The 23,543-nt window shown below is 36.9% G+C and overlaps 1 protein-coding gene across 5 annotated transcripts in view; it reads right to left on the bottom strand.

The window, feature by feature from the left end:
- Positions 1–23,543, bottom strand: part of LOC126759669 (dopamine D2-like receptor) — a 281,735-nt gene that overhangs the window by 15,127 nt on the left and 243,065 nt on the right. For all 5 annotated transcript variants that reach the window (XM_050474652.1, XM_050474651.1, XM_050474655.1 and 2 more), the window contains exon 5: positions 1,053–1,165. In XM_050474652.1, the coding sequence (XP_050330609.1) occupies positions 1,053–1,165 (113 nt within the window). The remainder of the gene's footprint in view (positions 1–1,052; positions 1,166–23,543) is intronic.

Genomic DNA, 23,543 nt, shown 5'->3' with positions numbered 1-23,543 from the left:
AGGCATTTCCATGTACAGTTCAAAAATGGAAGAAATCGGATAATAACCACGCCCACCTCCCATACAAAGGTTATGTTCAAAATCACTAAAAGTGCGATAACCGACTAACAAAAAACGTCAGAAACACTAAATTTTACGGAAGAAGTGGCAGAAGGAAGCTGCACCCAGGCTTTTTTTAAAAATTGAAAATGGGCGTGGCGCCGCCCACTTATGGACCAAGAACCATATCTCAGGAGCTACTAGACCGATTTCAATGAAATTCGGTATATAATATTTTCTTAACACCCTGATGACATGTACGAAATATGGGTGAAATCGGTTCACAACCACGCCTTCTTCCAATATAAAGCTATTTTGAATTCCATCTGATGCCTTCTCTGTATAATACGAGTATAAACATTAGGAACCAATGATGATAGCGGAATAAAACTTTACAAAAATACGGTATTTGAAAAATATGTAAATGACGTATTATGAAATCTCGATTATCACTTTACCATGCGAGAGTATAAAATGTTCGGTGACACCCGAACTTAGCCCTTCCTTACTTGTTCAAGTTGAAGTTTTGCCAACACTTGAATGTATTTTAGCGTCTTTGATCCTTGCAAGTTGCACCTTGACATAACTTTCTTATAGTAGTTTCTTTAATAATGACATTCGACTTTAATGTCTCATGATATTAAGGCTAAAACTTTAAAGTCTAGTTTTAGATGAACTATATCAAATGGATGAGCTAAAAAAGTTTGAGAAATTCTGTCAGTATTAAGGGATAAAATTGGTACGAGTATTTATGCAATAAACGACGACTTAGTGGAAACCTCTCCATACTTAAACCATATAAAATCAATTAACAGCGAAAGTGCAGTTTTAAAATTTCAGCTGAAACCATTTTTGCGTAAGGAAACCCTCGAATGTCAATACTTTGTTTGTTAGGTATAAAAAGCTAGTCTGATAAATCGGTTAATTTTCATTGGACGTTAAACTGGAGTGAACTTTGCTTCTAAAAATCTTCAAATATCGCACAGCAGTTATATATAGTAAACTTTACTTACCGATCTATCGATATCGCCACTAGATTGAAGATCGATGATGTTGAACATATCACATCCATAGCTATATAAAAATCACATATGAACCCCGGAAGATCCCAACGTCCTCTATTCACCTATAAGAAGATAAGTTATTGTATAAGTAAATATGCAAGATTTTGATGCGAGTAAATGAATAATAATCTAATAATCCTTTTTCATCAAAATTAAATTTCTTATATTTGTAGTACAAGGATATTAAATAGCAATTAATTTAGCAGAGTGATATTAAGGCATATACATACATATGTATCTACATATGTAGACACACCTCTTTAACATATTAACACCTAATTACAAAAACTCCTATGTATTTACTTAGGCATAAACTTATAATATATGATGGAATAACTAACACTGTGTCCATTAAGAACAACTATGTATACCTAGATATGTATGTCCGAAACCTTCAACCGTGCGTTTCATAGGAGTGGACCAAATCTGGCACTAGCCTTTCCAGCGTCGGTTTTCTCCAAACAATACCGAGTCTAGAGTTAGTACCCAATTGGTCCTCGTTACGGGTTTATCTATATACTATACATTATTGACTTGATGGAATCCCAACAATAGTGTCTATTTTCGTCAAGACATAGGACATAGGTCTGTGATTGACGGGCGCACCAAAAATACAAGAACTAGATTTTGATCGTTCAGTTGGCATAACAGCTTTATTTAAAAAGTTTTCCATGTAAGCACCTGATTCTGATCATTCAGTTAGCATGGCAGCTATATGCTAAAGCGTTCCGAGAGAAAATATCAGGTCGATATCTCAAAAATGAGGAACTGGTTGGCATATATACAGACAGACTGACGAACAGACGGATGTGACTGAATCGACGCAGCTTGTGACCCTTGTCAGTTATATACAAATTATCCGACCTTTCTTCGGGGCGTTCCAAAACTTCTCGCATATCGTTGAAACACATAATATTCTCTGCCTAATTGGACTGCCCAGTAAAAGAGTATATACCATAGTTTACAGAGCGCCACTTAAAAGCAACTGTACAATTTATGAGGCGCACTAAATTGGGGAGCACAGTGCGGCGATGCGGTTTGAAATATTGTCGGTTTTCTTGTGAAACACACTGTCGTTAATTTATGTATAACCAAATGACCTCTCATATTTGCCTGATAACAGCGTAATTACATTATTGTTGCAAGCGTTTATTTGCGTGTCCGCGCGTGTTTAAATGTAATGACGTGTATTTAGCTGTACAAATAATACTAAATGGAAGATTTATTGCCTCATTCGAGCCTGTTCAACAAATTATGGCATTCATTTTGCGAGACGTGTGTAAACAAGTATGTGTAAATGATGTTAGTTTAATTTTCTTATCACTGCCTCTTACTGCAAACGGTGCCAATTGGACCGGCTTATGCGAAGCAACGGCCTAAGGTACTTCTTAAAAAAGAGATAGAGTGGAAAGAGATAGAGGAAAAAGAACGAAATATGTACGTAGTGAGGTGGTATTTAAGCTCAGTATCAAAAGTATTCATGTTAAGTTTGTTCCGGAACTTTTTTTACTTTTTAAAAGTATTTTGTTCGCATTTCTTATGAGTTTTTTAGATAAGGTTAGGTTATACTGGCTGACACTCACGCTGTACATAGATCTACAGGTCCTTAGTAATGTCTGCTGAAGGTTCAGTTTGATACTAGCTCAAGTTTACGTCGTGAAGGATGCCAACGCTTTTTCCAAAGTTTAACAGAGGCTTGATCTACATAATTCTGATAGCTTAACCAGTCTTTTGAATTGTGACGCTGTGATGCCACCTGTAACTAGGCCATGCTGTCTTTTCGAGACTGTGTGTGTAAAAAGCATGTTTCCTGGTGGCATGATTTTGACGATCCTGCAAGCTATTAAGTCATTCTCTGCCTTTTCAGAATTTTCATTGTATATTGTTTTAAGCGATTTTCGTAATTTCTGCACTGTTCTTGGAACACAGGTTGCCACTTTCAGCCTTCCTACTTCTAAGAGTATTCTTTGACACAATGCTGTGTAAGATTATTTCTTTAATTGCCGCTTGGCCATCGACGTACAAACTTATGTATATATTAATGTTCTTTATGTCGTTTCCTGCGTTACTAACAAACTCGGCAGCTTTTTTCAAGTTCAAGAGAACGATTGGAGTCTTTTTTTCCTTACTTCCAGAATGAATTTTCAAACTAAGGCCTTTCTTAAGGGCTCTAGGCAGGACAAATGCCTATAAATGAATGCTTAGCCCGCTACATTAATTTCATTCCTTACCATTTGCGATTTCTTCGACTTTGGTAACGAACTCAACGGGTCGCATAGTAAAAACAGTAAAATATAATTTTATGCTCCTCATTATGCATTGGATGCTTAACTCATTTCAGAAAATTACGAGAGCTTTAGCGAAATTCATTTCTTCTGAACAAATAATGCAGTGCTTTGTCAGTGAGAGTCCGTTTGCGAATCACATTTTTATTGTTAATGTCCGTCTATTATTATTTTGCGCTGACAAACTGACTGTCAGTGCTATGAAAAGCTGAGAAAAGCTGAATGTTTGCAGAACTTTTATCACATAACAATTGCTCGCACAGCTTGCCTACGCCGATTCCCACTAGGAAAAGCTGAAACTTGTGAAACAGATGTCAATAAGGAGATAAAGTGGCCACCAAACGTATTGATGAACTGACATTTTGCATGAGTGTAGAGCGTTCCTTCCGCATAGAAACACTATCGGAGTTAGGGTTTTATATAATTTATAGTTTTTAGACCCCAATGTTAAGCGGTGCTAACTGTGACTGTTTATTAGATTGCCCAAATATCTAGTTTACCTTACTGGACCTTTCAATGCTGTTAGCACTCTTGTTGTTATTGTATATTTTAATGTTACTCTGACGAAATGGCAGTCATAAACTCATTGCTTCGTGCTGTACTTGAAAGCTTTTTACGTATCATTAACGCTGAAATATCGTCTGCTGAGTGTGGTGGCTATACATAATATATATTCGGGGTGTACTACGGAGTTGTTGGAGATCAAAAAAGCATAAATTTTCTATCATAATGGTTAACTTAACTCTTCCACACTTAAGCGTTTACAATTGCGTGTTCGTGCATGTGAGTTTTTCTGCAGATTTCTGATATTCAACTAAATTGAATTGAACTCGAAAGAAAATTTACGTTGGCTTTGGCAGAGTAGTATACTTACAGTAGCGCGCTTGAATGACTGGTCGGCAGTGATACTTTCCCTGAAAGACCCTTTACGGTAATATGCCAGGGAAAATGCTGTCCTATTCGCAAAACCATCCCCCATCTTGAGACCCAGCCTTCATTATTGGATAATATTTGACCCGATAGACAACCTACAGCATGCAGTGAAAAAAAAAAAATAGATGTCGTAGCTGAGAGTGTACACGAAGACCGCGGAGAGTCGATTCGGCGCCGTTCGCACCAACTCGGACTAACGTATGCCGCATTTTACTTCAAGATCTTAAACTGAAAGCGTACAAAATACAGCTTGTGCAGGAGCTGAGCCGATCGACATTCCCAAACGACATCACTTCGCCCTATAGACTCTTGAAAAGTTCCAAGACGATCCGACGTTTTCGAGCTAAATTTTGTTCAACGATGAGCCTCATTTCTGGCTCAATGGTTATGTAAATGTTATTGGTGTGGTTTGTGGGCCGGTGGAATTATCGGCGGTGCCGTAAGAAAACTAAATCATATTTCATAATAATGAATTTGACCTATGTAGGTTAGTATATTGATTCGATAAAAGTAACTGCGACGGTTATTACAATTTGCGGTTGCTGAGTAACTGGACTATGATACTACGTATACATATGTATATTCATAAATATGTAATGGCGAACAAAACGGCTAGTGAACGGTCGCTTATTATGTCTTCCGCTGCTTTTTCCGCGAAGGAAAAGATGTAAAATAATAAAATGGGAACAATAACGCCGTTAAAAGATGGTTGTAAAATATGCTTTAAACATTTTATTATTTAGTATTCGTCCTTTGTTACAACCTTTCTTTGTTACAACGAGCATATACCATGCATATGAATGAATATGCTCACATACATATGAACAAGCATTTACTATGTATATGAGCTAGGTATGTATATTGGGTAGCCTATTTACCAGGGCGCCACGGCTCGCGATCTCGCTGTGCTGATGCAGCCTCATTTCATATGGAAAATAAATCTGACCCCAGTGTGATATTAAAGCGATTCTTACATTAAAAATACAGCACATAATGTGATTTTAAGCGCCATAAGAATTGTAATCGCTGCAATAACATTACCAGCATTAAATGTGCATATCAATGTGCTCTATGAATATTCATATTTTTTATTCTTATGAGGCAAAAATGAGATAATTCGCAAATAATGCTTGTATTCACAACAACTACTAATCAAATATACTATATAATTTATATTTGTATAGTATAAAGAAGTTTTATCGGTTCTGAGTTTTTAATTCGTTAACAGTTACTTCAATATTGTAGCACTTAAGCTAGGTTATCACCAAATCAATTGCAGTCTGTTTAACTTATTATATAACCAACGGCATGGAATTTAATGAAATTAAGTGACAAACATTTCCTGTTAAACATGTGATCTGCTGCTAAAAATGGACGATATCAGACCAGTACTTCCCTCAAACACTTTTATCCAATACAATTACCCATAATATACATTTTGGAAGATTCTACTTTATATTGTATATATCGGTCAGTGTAAGTTATTTTAACAAATTACGAGCTGGTATTATTTTAGATATATGGGAGTGTGAAGCCGAAATTGCTGAAAGTATTCCCGACATAGCTTTCATATACTTTATAACGCTCCTCTGCTGGTCGTCCAACAATTTCGTCTAGAAACGAATGTTGAATTCATAGTCAGTATTCTTGAAGTGGTTTGCTAATTTTGAAAAGTTGTTGTTGTGCAAGAATATATGTATATAATATTTTAATAATATATATTATTCGGTTATAGACGAATTTAAAGCTCTCTACTTGCTTACTTGGCCCATCAGCCTCTACTCCTTCTTGCCGTGGCTGAACAGTCGGAAATACCCACACACTTTGACTTCCTACCAGATCACTTGAATCAGGGAGTCGCCAAACCAAACTCTGTTGGTTTCTTCTCTGCTAATATACCGGCGGAGGAAGTGTAATTGGGAAGAAGCGGTTGAAGGAGAGCGGCAGTGAGCTTCTATACGGATGGGTCAAAGCTTGGGGTGAAGGTTGGGACAGGGGTTTACTGTCAGCAGCTCTCTATAAACTCCAGCTTCAGACGTCCTGACTATTGCAATGCTTACGAGGCCGGATCAGACCTCTTAAGGTTACAGCAGATTTACCGCTCCAGAGTGCAACCTCCTTCAGAGAAGTGACCATCCACTCAGATAGCAGGGCGACGATACTAGCTTTGAACTCATTAACAGTCCATTCAGGGTTGGTCAAGGAGTGTCTAACCTCGTTATTAATAGCATCAAGTATCTTAGTGATGAGGCTGGTATGGGAATCACAGGCAATTGTAAAGCTGAACGACTAGCAAGGAAAGTCATCCTAGAACTGCTATCAGCAGGATGGGAGCGTGTCGGTGCTTCCGAATCCTCTTATGTTCTACTACTAGATCACTGGGTCACTATCGGTACATGCGCTGTCGCAAAATCCTTTCGCCCAAGATCGATCCCAAGAAATCTAGTGCTCTCTTTACCCTTAGTAAGACTAGATCCCAGTTGTGGAGGTTTTAACAAGCCATTGCTCGATTGACGTCCATTTGTAAGGCTGGGAATCTTATCAGTCGCCATCTGCAGAAGTTGTATGGAAGAAGACGAGGTGGAAACAATTCAAAATTTCCGTTTTGACTGTCCTGCGTTCGGGAGTTCAAGGCTTCAAAATATTACGCCTATAATATATGTTGCATGCCACAAACAACTTGTATATATGTATGTATATATTAATATATTATTACACTTAGTACATACACTACATAATATTTTTAAGCGTGAGTTATCTTGCAGCCTGAAGCCATGCCAATATGTAATGTTACCACTTCACACTTCCGGCAGTCATGTCCATATGCTTGTATATTACATGCATGTATTAAATGTATATATGTGTGCAGGAGTATGAACATTCGAAGCAATAACCTCATATGCTGGAATGTAACATAAAAAGGTTTTTACGTACAATTTCCAAGCCAAAGTAGCCATACTCCTACAAAAATATGAAACTTTGGAGATGTAGTATGTATGTGTGTGTGTGTGTGTCGAAATGTCCGTCATGCAAGGCAACACTATGTAAATGCAAATATTAAATATGAATATGATGTAGCGGCGAACAACTCGCCAAGTGGCTTACTCAATCCCAGCTGTCATCAGGTGTTAAACAAGGAGAAGCTAAGTGTTGGTGTCGAATGTCAAGATTCTCGATGAACGACGAAACGATTTCGTCTAAGTGTTGTTCTATCTAGCGTTGAAGAGTACTCTGACTAACTGAGGAGAGCCCGTTTGTATACATACCTTTGTTTGATAAGCGCCACATACATGTATGTAAATACAAATATACTATATATGGTCTATATTCCGAAGTTATGGAAATACCTGAGTGCCATGCCGGGTACAAGGGAAATACTATTCATAGGTGTGTACTGAGTCCTCTTATTCGCAGTTTTCATCAACAAAGATAGTTTGTATATGCCAGTGCTTGATTTTGAAGTGTGAAAGGAGGGATGCGTTTGCATCTGAATGTTAACGAAAGGCAGTTTATTTAGATAGACATATATTAGATACTTCTTCAATGGCAGAAATGAATTGAGTTGAAAACACGGTGAAATCATTTGTAACCGAAAACTTGAAAGTGTTAGAATTTATAACGTTTGGAAAGATTTGTAGAACGAAAAAAAATTTTGGTAGATTTAAATTAACGTCTCCAAACTAAGTTTCTCTGATTCCTTCTAACCGTAACAAAATAAGTATTTAAACGAAAAAGAAATAACGTTATAACTAGAATACCCTACAAAAAGCAAATAAGAGATTGTGAAGCTATATCGTCCCCTCAAAGTAATCCGCCTTGGCCCCAATACACTTGTTCCAACGTTATTCTCAATTCTCGAAAAAGTTGTTAAAACAATTTCCGGAATAGTTTTCAATGCGCGTAGCAATTCACCTTGAAGATCTTCAATTTTTTCAAAACGGCTTCCCCGAGCAGTCGTTTGAGTTTGCTGAATAGCCAAAAGTCAAACCGAGCTAAATCAGAAGTATAAGGTAGTTGTGACACCATTTGCTTCGCGCAAACAACGTATAACATTAATTAGTAATCTTTGTTGACAGTTTGGCCGGTCGGCAGGAATTCGGAGTGTACAAAACCTCTGTATTCGAAGAAAACTGTTAACATAACCTTGATTTTTGACATGCTTGAGGTGGTTTTTTCGGCCTCGGCTCACAAATGATGATTATTTCATCACTGCCGGTCATACCATCCTAGAAAAAAATATTTTGACGAAGAGGTTTTTCGCGCGAAAATTATATTTAAAAGCCTTCTATTATTTTTCAAACATTTGTCTATATTAGCTTGCCCCTTTTTGAATGCTTCTTCTTAAACAAAAATTTATTCGAATTTCATCTTCCCATCTGCCATATTTTACCATTTTGAAACGATAAACCCACTCGTTAGAGCCGAATATCAAACTCGGCTATTATTTTTGGTTCAGTCTTTGACAATTTATCGACCGAACTCCTTTATCTAAAACAAGCTTGTTGCTCCTTTATTTATAATTGCAGGGTCCGGCACTCGAAGTGTAACCAACCGTTCGCGCAGCTGTCGCGCTGGAATCAGCTGTTTATAAATTTACTGAATGACAGTTCGGAGTATTGTTCACAAGTGTACAAAAGCGTTTTGCCAAAATTGAACGCAAAAAAAGTGATCAGCGATGGAATTCAAACGTAATAGTGTGATTGCTTTATATTTAGCTGGAAAATCACAGCCAGCAATTGTTCGTGAGCTCAAACACGTTAATGTGAATAAAGTTTTTGTTTATCGCACCATCACTCGTTACAATGATACTGGTAGCATCGCAAAACGCCATGGAGGTGGTCATCAAAAGACTGCAATGTCAAGTGAGATGGTTCGGAAACTGAAGAAGCGACTTGAGCGAAATCCATGACGAAGTGCCAATCAAATGGCTAAAGAACTGAAAATATCCGACCGCAGCATCCGACGCATATTGAAAAATGAGCTCAAGGTCAAGCCTTACAAGTTCCAAAAGGACCATGATCTCACACCGAATAATGGTTTGGGCCGCTGTCACCGCAGATGGACGCTCTCCAATTGTTTTCATCGATCCTGGCGTCAAAGTAAATGCGACATATTATCGGGAAAGTGTTCTGGAGGCTGCTTTGAAGCCGTGGGCAAACAAATATTTCGGTCGCAAACCATGGACGTTTCAACAAGACTCAGCACCGTCTCACAAAGCGCGAGTGAACCAAGAATGGCTGAAAAACAACGTTCCGAACTTCATTACGACCACACAATGGCTCTCGAATTCACCAGATGCGAATCCAATGCATTATTCTCGTTGTGCTATTTTGAAGAGCAAGGTCCGAAGTAAAAAATACACCAGTCTCGAGTTGCTGAAGAAAGCCATTGTCCGTGAGTGGGCCAAAATACCGGCAAGTCACATTCGGGCAGCTTGCGATTCGGTTTTTGACCGTCTCAAGGCCATAGTTAAGGCAAAAGGTGGTCATATCGAGCAAAAGTGAATTGGTCCTGAATTTATAATGATTTTCACACATTTTGTACTTTAAAATAAATAAAAATAATTTTCCAAACCGAATTTATGGCTTTTTTAATTGGTAACACTTCGAGTGCCGCACCCTGTAGATGGCATGGTGGAAAATAGAAAACTCTATCGGACAAAGGAGAAACTAGACATTTTTCATGGTGAGTACGAGCATCCAAATTTTATTAAAAGCTTTATTCGAAATGGTCACCATTTCGCCTCACACGAGCCTTCAAATCATTCGGCCATCGAGTAGTAGCACACACAATTTCTATGGTATTCGAACCAACGACAACCTTATTCGAACCAACGATTTTTTGACATTCTTCAAATTTCTGTGAAGTATTTGACAGTCCATGCCTGGAACAAAAAGTGTACTTCAACGAATTCAAATTTGGACTTCCATACGGTCAATCACCTGCACATATTAATCTAATAATATCCCTGTGTGGTTTTTGTCTTGCGTTCTCGCTGAATGTATTGTGACTTTGTAACAGAATTTATGTTAAGACTGAGTATATCAACATTCCTGGCTCACTGGTTTTATAAAGTAAGTATATTAACTCATCCATTTTAAAATCGACGTTTCTCGTTCAATATGAAGTTGTGTAATAGACGCATAGTCTTATGGATATGGCAACCCTATTTAGCACTTCTGAGCAGAGTTTGAAATATTTTTTTCGTATTGGGACTTTTTTAAATACTTTCATTTGTGACATCGTGTAAAACTTACTTCACATCAAAGGTGTTATTAAATATTTTTTCTTTTTAATAATTGGCAGCTCTGGTCAAATTAGTTTTGACCCTATTTTTTCTTAAATACATTTCTGAAACACCTTCCGTTTGAGTAAATTAACATTTTCTAAAAGATTGAAGCTGTTTCAGATATTCACACATTTTTGGAAACTTTTCTCAAAATTTCCTCAAAATTAGTTAAGTAGTTTCAGAAACTATAGAGAGCATCCACACACAAATTGATAGAGAATCTGCTGTTCGCATAGAGATGTGACTATTGTTTAAATCTGTTTTTTGGCTTTTTGATATTTAGTGAGGTGTAATGCGTGAAACTAAAGTGGAATGCAATCTTTGTTCTACATAATTTTAGTTTATGTCATATATAAGATCACGCGCCTAGAGCATGTAATAGTTTTCCGCAATGAAACAGATAAATTATAAACTTTGATTTTGTAGAACTCATTGTGGTAACAGTAAGCAAGTCATGCCACCATTCGCAAATGTAAGCTATGTAATATGTATGTATATGTAAGTGTGCGTGGCATATATAGAAATTTATGTGCTTGAAATTTAAGTGGAATGCTACAAATGAATAATTTCTGGTGGCATGACTTGCATGCAACAGAGAGCCTGAGTGGCCGAAATGACGGGCATCTAGGTAAATAAAGTGAGCGCATGTATGTGGGCCCACACGCATATACACAAGCATAGGTGCATGCGTGGAGTGCCGCTATTGTGTGTCGTGTCTGTGACTTTGTGATTCCACTGCAATTCGCTCAAATTGTTGCAGTTGTCAGGCGCCAAGTGTACGAGCACGATAGCGCATCTGTGTGTGTGCTTTGTTTTTGGCGTGAGAATTTGGCGCGTTTTGTGATTTTTAGTGAGCTGAGAGTACTAGTTTTCATTGCACCTGGCTGGTGTCGCGCTGAAACTCTTCAATTACTTAAAGTGTGGCAGGAAACAGTGGCGGAAAACGCACTGCGACGTGTTGCCACTTTGAGACTGCCGCTGCAGCTGCAACTTAACTTCATACACGCAATTACATTACAGGGTGAAGGCATTCACAAAATGCCCGATTATGTGCAGAGTAATGCTCTCGGTGTGACAACGCAATATATATGTATATTTCTACATACACACACTACTCAAACGTTGCCAGGAACTGCTTGCTTTGATTATGCGTCACAGCGGGACTAAAATTTATATTAGAAGTGGAAAGTGGAAATGTCATAATTAATCAATGCGAGATTTATTCAACACCTCGCTCCCTTCCTTAAATGCTTGCAGTCAGATTTTTCCGTTTTAATTATGCCCTTTGGTGAGCAAAAAAAAAATTGAAAACTTAACCACGAAAAGAAAATTCTTAAGAAAAGTCAGTGGTAAGAAATAAGCTGGAATAATAAAGAAGTATTATAGAAAAGAGAAGATAAAATTACTAGCTTGCCAGTTCTAATTGGCTTGGCGCCTCTGACTTCCATTTTCATGTACATATATACACAGATATATTTAATTAATTAATGTTCTCTTTGAGCTCAAAAATAATTGAGAAACACCTTGGAATTTTGTTTAAGAATTTTTCAAGAATTAAGCTTTTATAAAACACTGGTCTACAGTGCTTTTATTGCCTCAGATATAAGATCAATTTTGGATGTAGTACATATTTATGTCCTCAGTTCATGAAACTGTCAATGATTTTGTAAGATTTGCTCTTGTTTATCTTTGAATCTTTCTTTTTATTCAAATTCTACAGCACAAATTCTACAGCACATTCAATTATATTAAAAACGGAGGTTTGGTTCGTTCCGTAATGTAAGACGGATGCAATTGTTCACGAGCATTTGATAACTATTTATTATTTGAAACACATTATTATGCATTTTGCGATCAGAAATTGGTTTGTTTTGGTGGCCCTAGCATTTGAAGTGGTTTTTATTTTTTAGTTGGCGTGGCTTCGAGATATGATTGTTGACGCTGTTATCATTAAAGTTTCCTTTTTATCAATTTTAAGATTCATTTGTAGAGATATTTCAATAATATGATGTACTAGATGAAGGTGTTGGGTCTGACAATGTTCCAATTTAAGGCTTAGTATTCTATGTTTCACGTTGTATAATTGCGTTCTTACTTTGGAAATATATATAAGATTTCGTACAGAAAATAAATATAAATTTCATGCTGTGATTGATTGACTCTTACTAATTGAACGCGTGTCAAAACTAAGAAGAAGAAAATGCTACACATTTTACATTTTTCTTCGATAAAGTCGAAAATGTAAGCCGACTGGCTGAAAATTTGAATGCTCTCCATGGTTCTGATATTGCATCATCAACTCATGAGCAATTTTTGTTTATGTTAATTCCGTTCTGGAAATTTTGATGTCAAAGATGCACAAAGTAGTGGAAATCGTCGAGTCCGATCAACATGTAAGCGGTGTTTTGATTCTTCAGTATTTAAATATGGTACAAAAAACTTCTCATATTTAAGTAAGGCTGGATATAAAAGTAATTTAGGTGTATGGTTGTCACACGAGTTAACACAAAAAATCGTATGGCCAGAATAACACAGAACTCGCATATTAGACATTCTCCAACCAATGATATGTTTAACGCTTCTCTGGATTCTACCAATTATTAAATAACGCATGTTAGATATGCATATTAGTTCCTCTGTTTTTAATATATCGCTCCAAAACCTTGCGCACGTTTTTTTCTCTCTAAGAAGCTGCTCATTTGTCAGAACCGCTGATTTCGAACCACTGTAGCATAAGCTGCCATAGAAATCGATCGATCAAAATAAAGTTCTTATATAAAAAAAAAACTTTTTGCAATTGTTAAGAGTATTCCAGCCTCTTTACATATACATATGTACATATACAATTTACATGAAATATATATAAATTCGGTTAAGTTTCTCGATTGAAAATTCAAAATACTTAGTAAATCCACACTTTTTCGAACATATGTATATGGCATCTTTAGCTAAATTTATCGCTAAGACACATACCATTACGTAACTTTCACTTTTAATATGAAATTAGAAGATTCCATCTACTTCTTCAATCAAATGTGCTCGTTTGAAGACAATCTTCCACTAATTTATTGGCAATGACATACACATAAAAGCGGTTTGGTTCAATACATTCGAGCATCGATGTATTCAATTCGTCGCTTAAGTGTGCTGTAATTAAGGCTGATTACATATAATGCCACACTTAATTACATGTTACGCATACGCACTGTCGTACCAGAAAGTTACGTACATAATCAGCTGAAACGGCGGAGGCCTGTCAATGGCTGTTATGGAAGCTGTGCACACATGCACATGAAACCTGGATGTGTTTGTGGTATGGCGTGTATTTTTCTGATATTCTCAACAGATATGCCTACAATACAAGAGTCAGCACTTAAACCGTTCAAGGCTTGCAATATGTTTCCCATCTCGGTTTATTTGCACAATTTTCTCGCCACTGTATCAGGTTGTGTATCTTAAGAGTTAAGTGCGCTCAAAAGCAGCAAGTGTTCGCAAAGAAAAGGAAGCCTGATTGAATTTCTTAATTGAAGGTACGAAAACCCATCAACCCCTCATATATTATATTGGATGTGTGCGGATCCGGTGTATCCTCGAAAGCGTTTGCACACACTTAAAGTTGGTCAAATTTTCCATTAATGTGGCAGCATGTTCCCACAGAGTTTGGGTTTAGTTTGCTTTCTTCCAAACGCCCTGCCTTTGGGCCTTGCAAGGCAGTTAACCTTTTCTTCTGCGTCCTTTTTACTTGGAGGCATTTTTGCACTTTGCCAAATTGCTCCGAAAGAACACGGCTGTGCACCCTGGCACACATACATATACACATGTATGTATGTATGAAGGAGTAAGCACACCGTATGGATGTTAAAGAAAACTGTAAATAATAAAGTAATAATAATAACATTGAAAATGTTACGAGTATTTGTGGCGGCGGCAGAGGGTGTTAAAGCGCATGAATTCACTTATTATGCTGCCAGTCAAACGCATAACATAAAGCTGCTTTTTATACTCTTCATGAGGCGCATAAAGAAATCATAAAAATATTGAATTTTTTAATTTTGCAAGGTGTTGGCTTCCTTTGTGCAAGGATTATTAAAAGTATGTACAAAAGCGCAGGGAGCGTACGTGTGAGTCTACAAAAAAATCAATGTAAATATGCACATGAATGTAGGTAAGCGTGTGACTTGTTTTTACGAAAAGTGTCATAACTCAAAAATACCAAACATGTAGTGAATACCACCCATCTAGATGCCTTAGGCGGTAAAGAATGCTATGTTGTCTAGTTGTTGCATTCCAAACTCTCAAATAGTTTGCTAAATCAGTAATCGTTTGCTTTTGAAGCTTAAGTCGATTTATTTCAGTAGTTCTTTGCAGAGTTTCCACCTTATGTTTTATCGTAAATTATGTGAAATCGGTCGTTTAAATTTCTAATAAAAAAGGTTTTAAAGATTTTACCATAAAAAATCAAAATACCAAACTTTGATAAGTTGACTGACGCTGCTGTAGCATAATGCCACTTATTATTTTCATAAATGTGTAGTTATTCATATGTATGTACATATGCACCCATATAAGCCTTCAGCCTATAAGCCTGAAAAGTGCTGATTATGAGTTGTTGAATGAATTCTGCATTCAATGAAGTTATTGGTCATGTTTCATAAAGGCTTTTAATGGCGCAGCACAGCAATAACGGAAGTAATTCGACAAATCACTAAAAAGGTTGTGTATTAATTTATCACTTTGGGCGAAAACCAAGAAAATAATGCTTATTATAGTATATGAATTCCAGACTTACGTAGGTTTCTTTACATATGTGTGAAGATAAATGTGTACAGAAAATTGAGTTTAAGCCAAATTGAGTTGAGTACAATATATTTACGTAATTTCGTGAGATGTTGAGTTGACTGAATGAAATGCCATTGAAAGGACAACTAATGTGTTCTCTGGGTATGAAAGAATATCTATGTCACCTGCCGAATATAATTCGTTTCAGAGTGTGCAATATCGTGTGTGTATCAATTTATTTTACTAAATAGCTTTGATACAAAAATGTTTCACAACTTTGTTTAATTGACAAAATGCTGAGCATGGGAATACTACGACTTTATGAACAATACTTTATCTGTAAAGGCTAATAATGAAGTTTGTTTGGGATTTTTGGTCGTCATGACTCATGACTCGTTTTGGATGATCTTCCTGTACGGTGTTTCTAAACTAAAGGCGTGTCATTTCGACTATTAGACTAACTAGTAAACCACGGTAACAGTAAGAGATCATAGGCCCCTTTAACTTTAGAGAGCTCTATAGAGAAAATAATGAGAATCATTGCATTCGTAAGTATATTTGTACATATTATTCCAATTTAAATCAATGTGAAGGTGAGTATATAAAGATCAGAGAAGAAGGAATAATTCCTTTAAGAAAAAATTTTTCCAAATTCCAAATCTTTAACTATATGAAAGTCTTACGGAACATTTCAGAAACTGTAAAAGTGGAAATAATATTCATTACTTTGGCATAAATGGTATAACGAAACTGCTAATGTTAACAGACAAACACTTTTGATATATCAACCTAATTATGATTATCTGTATAGGACTGAAGATTCTCTTAAGTCTCTAAATAATAAGGCACTTTGAGGCACTATTTGAGCAAAGCGTTGCCGGATACATTAAATGGTTCTTGATTTACACATTGGAAAGTTAAAGCATCAAATGGAGTTTAAAATTGTGTTATATGGGAAGTAGGCGTGGTTTTTGTGTGATTTCGCCCATTTTCATACAGTAATGTAAGAATCTAAAGATAATATTACGGACCGAATTTAGTTGAAATCGTCATGTGATTTCACTAAAAAGTGGGCGGTGCCACGCCCTTCCGTCAATTTTGACACCGGCTCCTATAGAGCCCTCTTGTGTCATCTTAAATGTTAAATTTAAAGTTTCTGACACTTATAGTTGAACGATATATTGTGTGAGTTTAGGATAGTTCGTTTGCTCGAGCTGGTACAGGCTCTCCAATAAATATGTTTGAGCAAATATAAACCAATATGTGGTGCCATGGGTTAGTTTTTAGTCGTCAAACGTCTCTTATATAACAATAGTTGAGTATATTTGTCTATGAGCTTAAGAGCATCTATGCAATTTTACGTTAGTTGCCACATGGGACTTCACTGCCTAGTTTACCGCCATCAAGCATTTTACACATAAGCATAAATTGACTTATGGGTTTCCCGTTACGCTGTTTAATCTATACTAAACTAGCTGCAACTTGCTGTGGGATTCCTGATTTATTGCGTCTAGGTATAAAACGGACTGTTACATAATTTATGATTTTCTGCGAATTACATTTATCGCCGGCATTGCGCTGCTGTTGTACGCAGCAGCCGCCAAAAGGTAAGAGCGAAGGAGAGAAACCTCTCTCAGCGAAATAGTTAGAGGATGAGTATATGACATATGAATATACCTAGTATAGTATATTTTACTTTCAATCTTTAAAACTCCACGAAGTTTAAAGTCCTTTATAGTACAGTGCTTTCATACCTGTACTTTAGTTGCGCTGCAGCAGCATATCTGACATGCAAAATCTTCTTTTAACGTCGCTTGGCACCCATTTTTCCTACTTTTGAACGTTCTTCGTCATCCAAGCCGAAATCACCACTTTTAATTCGTGCAAGCCAGACATTCGCTCAGCTACAACATGTTCATCATAATCAAATCCATCAAAATACGATACTAAAATAAAGAAAAATAACTTCCGGCGAAAAATAAGGTTCGACAAACATTGTGACAAAAAAGCTCCCGGAAATTGTAATTAAATTTCCAAATTTCTTGTGCGGAATAGTTGCGAGTGTTGGAAAAGGCATACGGTGATTCAGTTTTATCAAAAATACTAGCCTACGAGTGTTAAAAAGCCTTCAAAGGTGGTCGAGAGATCTTTGAAAACATGCCTCGTTCTGGACGACCTTTGATCTCTACAACTGAAGAAAACATTAAAAAAGTGAAGGATGTGGTGTTTGAAAATGGTCTAGTGTTAGAGAGATGGCAAGAGATATCTTGATATCTCTCGCGAGTCCTTTCAAATGATTTTGGTGGACTTTTTGAGAATGAAACGCGTTCTTGCTCAGCTCGCCCCGATAAAACTGAATTATTCGAAAAGGATACCGTAAAAAGGACTTTTTGAACATTCTTGATCGTGCGAATTCGAATACCACATTGGTAGAGAGCATTATAACAGCCAATGAGACGTGGGTTTAAGAGCTGGATATGCAAACAAGTCAACAATCATTTGAATGGAGGGAAAAAACGAGCAGAAACCAAAAAATCCCCGCCAAAGCCGCTCAAAAATCAAGGTGATGCATTGTGTTTTTTTGATATTCGTGTTTTGATGCATAATAAATTTGTTCCGGAGAGACAGACGGCTAATAAGGAGTTATATTTTGCGGTATTGCGACGTTTGCGTGAAAACATGCGTCGAAAACTGGCGGAATTGTGAGGGAACAATTCATGGATTTTACGCGATGATAATGCACCACCACATCGAGTCACGATATTGACCGAATTTAAGGCCAAAAACGCAATTAATCACATCGATCAACCACCGTATTCAGCAGATTTGGCTCCGTGTGATATTTTCTTGTTCTCCAAACTGATTGCCACTCCGTGGAACCAGTTTTCAGTCGATTGAAGAGATAAAACAAAATTCGCTCAAAGAGCTGAAGGCCATCCCAAAATTGGTGATGATAGATGTTTCGAGTACTGGAAACACATCTAGTGAGAATAACTTGGAAGGCCACAAAATAAATATTGAAGAATAATTAAATATTTTGCGTTTTATTTACAATTTCCGGGTACTTTCTTTTCACAATGTATGTGATTAAAAACCACATATTGTTGTTTACGATTCAAATGGTTGACATACATAGTACACTGTCCACTGTACACGTCGTTTTTTTGCAAATCTCAAGACTGAAAGTTATGCTGTTCAGTACAAAGTGCTGACCTGAAGAAGCGACTTCGTTATCTGGATCTCAAATATTATATGAGCGATATCCATGCGACATGTAATAAACATTCTTGTTGTTGTATGCATGAATATCCTAATCACTAGCTATATGATGCCTTGAAGCAACCGCAATTATGTCAACAAACCAAGAAGCTTCAGGGTACTCTTAATCGTCAAAACCACAGCAATTAAGCGATTCACTTCGGCCACAAGGCGAATAGCAAAAAAAATTTGTTAGACACACACCCAGACTTAACGACCTTTGTATGTGTGCTATTGTGTGTGCATAGTTGAAAAGTATTCCGGCTAATAGTGGAAATGCCGTTGTAAAAGTCACATTTCGTGTTGGTTCATTTTTAATGCCAAGCGAATTGCCATTAGTGAAGCCATGCACCAGTGAGTCCACAGATGTCACCCGGCTATGGCTGCATACCCAAATACTCGAAACCAATAAAACACGGATTTACTGGTCATGTAGTCATGGATATGTGTATATGTGTCACATGATACATACATATCTACACATATTTGTATTTGAATTCATAGCAAAGATCGGTTTTATGTAAGTGTGTAGCTATTTGCACGGCTATAAAGTGAACTCAGCTGTGAGTATGTGTGGGGTATATCCTTTGGCGAGTTTGCAGAAGTACTCATGTGTGATTGCCGCTGGTGTCAAAACGATTCCAAGCAGTGCCAAATGCACTCAGGCGGAGCACCACAGAGCACATAGCAAGCGCACAGGCAGAAGCGATTGCTATAAAAACCAAATATTTGAATACAGACACAAAATCAGCCTCAAAGCCTGCCCGCCGATTTCAGGCAAACCAGCCATCGAGCCGCTTGACTCTTCTGCATGGACCACGCCGGTGTGTTTATACTCCATTCAAATGAAAGTAGCCAACAAATATGCAGAAATATGCACTGCAGAGGAGCGTTTGGTTGCAAATTGGCTTTGGATGATATGATACCGTTGTTTGTTTATAATACAGTTTCTATTATACCAACAAGCTTGTTTATTGCCATCGTCAACATGTCAATATTTGTGTGTTGCTAATTGTGTAGACTCGTATGCAGCACGGCACCACCGACCTATGCGGAGAAATATATGTGGGCGCTCCTAAAAGTAGGCAAACCTTTGAAATCATCTCTGCCAGAATTCGCTGCCTGTCGCGCTGCCTGGATTAAATGGATTAATTTTAAATCTCGCAATCAGAGAACCAGTGACAGAGGCGAACGCAAACAAAAGCTGGCGATGTATATAATAGTAAAAACAAAATAATAAGCTCGAGCAAAGAGTGGCAAAACACAGCACCCGGATAATTGGAGCAAATATTCAAAGCATTAACGGTAACAAGCGCAAATGTGGAAACGGATTAGCATCACACGAACATCACACAGCTGCAGCTGCCAACTTTCGCCACACTCGAACGCCATGCAGCATACTCATGTACTGCGCATTTGAAAAGCTAATGTGCATAAATAATATTTTTTCGCAATCATAATGACTGTGTGTGTGCAATTGTAACTAACAACGCGTATGTGGCGATAAGCGCCTTTGCGCATGATTGCGCGCCCGATGACAGGCGGGTAATTGCATTTTAACACAACGCGGCCGACCATCACCTGCACAGTTGCTAGTTGCCAGGTACCAGCTGCGAACGGTGATGGCGCTGTCACGCTTAAGCTCGCCTACGCCCGCATTCGTTGGGCAGTCACTCGCGCTTTATGTATTGCCCGCACTGAACCGTTATAGTCGGTGGTCATATCTGTTATGCAGCCATCAACCGCAGCATAATATCAATACAATCTACGGTAAATAGAGAACACAATTTAAATTGAATTCGTAGTGTTCGGAACACTTTTTCAATTTTTCAGAACAAATTTTTAGTAACTCTAGCAGCGCTGTGGGTTAACTCTGTCCCGTGTGGATAGTAAAAATTATGAGGGCAAAGAAAACGCCAGACTAGAACTCAATCAAATTATTGTTCCGTGGCTCTGCCCAGATCCAGACACACCTGTAAAGTTGTTATTTTTAGCCTCTGTAAAGTTAAGTACCGACGTCCATACGCCAGCTTTTGCTCTTATTTCCCTAATACTTTCAACGGAATTTGGAAATATGTGTGACCTGGTCTACGGAAAGGGGGCTTAGGTGTCAAAAAAAAGGAGAAAAATTAATGAGATAACGAGAAACTGACGATTATTTTTAACAGCTTTTCCCAGAAAACCAGTTTTCGCACGTTAGCTCCCTTTTCGTAGACCAGGTCACATATTATAAAGTGCAGTCAAAATCTTCACAGAACCGTCTATGATATTACGGCGCATTCAAGGGTATCCTTTTCGCAAATATGAATATTCAATAGTCGAACTCGTTAGAACAAATCAAACTACTTTTGATTTTTCTGAGGAATTCTCTCACTTACAGTTTTATTTGCTGTTACAAACTTCTGAAATGAAAAAAGGCTACCAATACGAAAAAAATAAAAATTTATAAAAACATATTTTGTTCTTTTATAATGCTAAAGAAATATTTGAATATAAAAGATGTTATGAGTTTCTCGCATATATTGTTTTTTGTTATGATATATTTGAACAGAGACTCACAAATACATTGTGACAAAAATGAACCCAGTAGTTGTAATTTTAAAGTAAAATATCAAAATATATAAATATATTATTTATCAATATTTGGTTTGTCGGATTCAAACTAATCCCCACCAGATTTAGTACACGTTTGTCAACAATTTTTCCAGTTCCCGAAGCACTTTTCATAATCACAGGTTTTTATGGTCTTCAGCTGTTTCAATTTTTAATTTTTTTGTATCTCTTCGATCGGCTGAAAAAGGGTTCCACGGAAGGGCAATTTCAGTTTGGCGTACAATAAAAAATCACACGGAGACAAATATGGTGAACACGGCGGTTAATCGATGGTATTCATTGCGATTTGGCTTCAAATTTGGTCACAATCGTGGCTCGATGTGATGGTGCATTATCATCGTGTAAAATCCATGAATTGTTCTCTCACAATTCCGGCTGTTTTCGATGATTGTTCTCACGCAGACACCTCAAGATGGCCAAATGGAACAGAAATAAAAAAAAACACAATGAGCATCACTTTGAGTTTTAAGGGGGTATTCTCATGTAATCACTTCGAAAAATCGATTTTTTTTTTCTATATTTCGACAGTAAAACCTATTGAAAACATGCTGTGAAAAATTCAGACCGAAATTCATAGTATTAGTAGTAAGCTACAGCTCATAGTCGCCGAATAATAATCGCTGAATAATAATCCATTCGATTTTTTTTTTATTTCAGACAACATGAACAGCCGCTATCGCCATGACCAGTGAACTACTTTTTTTTGTTGGGGACTACTTTGATTTAAAAAAAAATATATTAAAAATTTAGAAAACGAAAAAAAAGTGTTTTTTGTACATTTCAAAATACAAATAAAAATATATTAAAAAATTAAAATGATTGAATTTTGTTGTTGCATAAAAAAAAAATTCCTAAAAAGTGGTAAATTGTATGCGTTCATATGAGAGTACCCCCTTAAGCGATTTTGGCGGGGTTTTTTTGGTTTCGACTCGTTTTTTTCCTCCATTCAAATGACTGTTGACTTGTTTGCATGTCAAACACATAAACCCTTGCATCATCTGCAGTTATAATGTTCTCCATGAATGTGAGATCGGAATTCGCACGATCAAGCATGTCCAAAGAGGCCTGTTAACCGTACTTTTTTGAAAAAAAATTCAGCTTTGTCGGGACGAATCCAGCAAGAACGCGTTTCACTCCCAAAATATTCACCAAAATCATTCGAAGGGACTCACGAGAGATGTCGAACTCTTTTGCCATCTCTCTGGCACTTGCCTGGCCATTTTCAAGCAACATATCCTTTACTTTTTTTAATATATTAATTCGTTTAAGAGGTCGAAGATTGTCTAGAATGAGTTATGTCTTCAACAATCTTCCGGACGTCTTTGAGAGCTTTGTACCACTCATAGGCTTGTGTTTTTAATAAAACGAACGAACAAACGATTTCCGGAAATTAAAAGGCACTTCCTAGTTAAGCAAACTCGACATTTTTTTTGACGATAAAAAAAAACTGTAAAGCCCGGAGAATGTGTGTTGCAGATTAAGATTTTGAAATTGTATTTAAAAGAAAAACAATGGAGTGAAAGTACCGTACTATTAAAACAAATACGCGCAGAACAATATTTTCAGCACTAATAATTATGTTAAGGAAGATGTGATTAAAAAAGGAACACGGGAAATGAACTACAAATGTCTCACTCTCTATTTTTCAAGATGAAGTTAGAAGCTACTCCCATTTTTTGTCGCATCATTGATGAAGTGTGTTCCATAAATAACTCGAAAACGACAAATCTCAAAGTTTGTCTTTTACAAAATAAAAGTGCTATTAAAGTATATAAAACACATAAAAAAAGATTATTGAAAGTAAAAGTTATTTAATTTTTTTCCATATCACGACTTACACGAATGTCACATTTTAGGTCATGGAGGTACTTATATTAATTTTCAAACAAAAACATTAGTTAAATGTTTTTTTTTCACAATTTCAATATACATATCTCATTCTTATACTGTTAATTATTTCCAACATGTAATTCATGCTGAGCAATAGAACGTGCCATTAGCAAACATATGAAGCGATCACAGAGAACTTGTTTCCGGACGGATTCCTATAACCAAAGTTCACACACTACCAGATAGTTTGTGTGAACTTTGGTTCAGAGATACTTTTTCCTCATTTAAAGAGAGTGTGTGAATGAGCTTCTGCATTAAAAAATATTACTGGCCAGTCACATCTCATTATCGAGAGCCACCGTTCCTTCTCTTCACATTTGTGTTATCTTTAAGGTGGCGGACGTCGAATAAAATATAATCGAAGTTGTACTTCTAGAAAACTCTATTGCCTGG

The sequence above is a fragment of the Bactrocera neohumeralis genome, chromosome 5 (genome assembly GCF_024586455.1).
Source record: "Bactrocera neohumeralis isolate Rockhampton chromosome 5, APGP_CSIRO_Bneo_wtdbg2-racon-allhic-juicebox.fasta_v2, whole genome shotgun sequence".
Taxonomy (NCBI): Eukaryota; Metazoa; Arthropoda; class Insecta; order Diptera; family Tephritidae; genus Bactrocera; species Bactrocera neohumeralis.
This window is presented reverse-complemented; position numbering and strand designations above follow the sequence as displayed.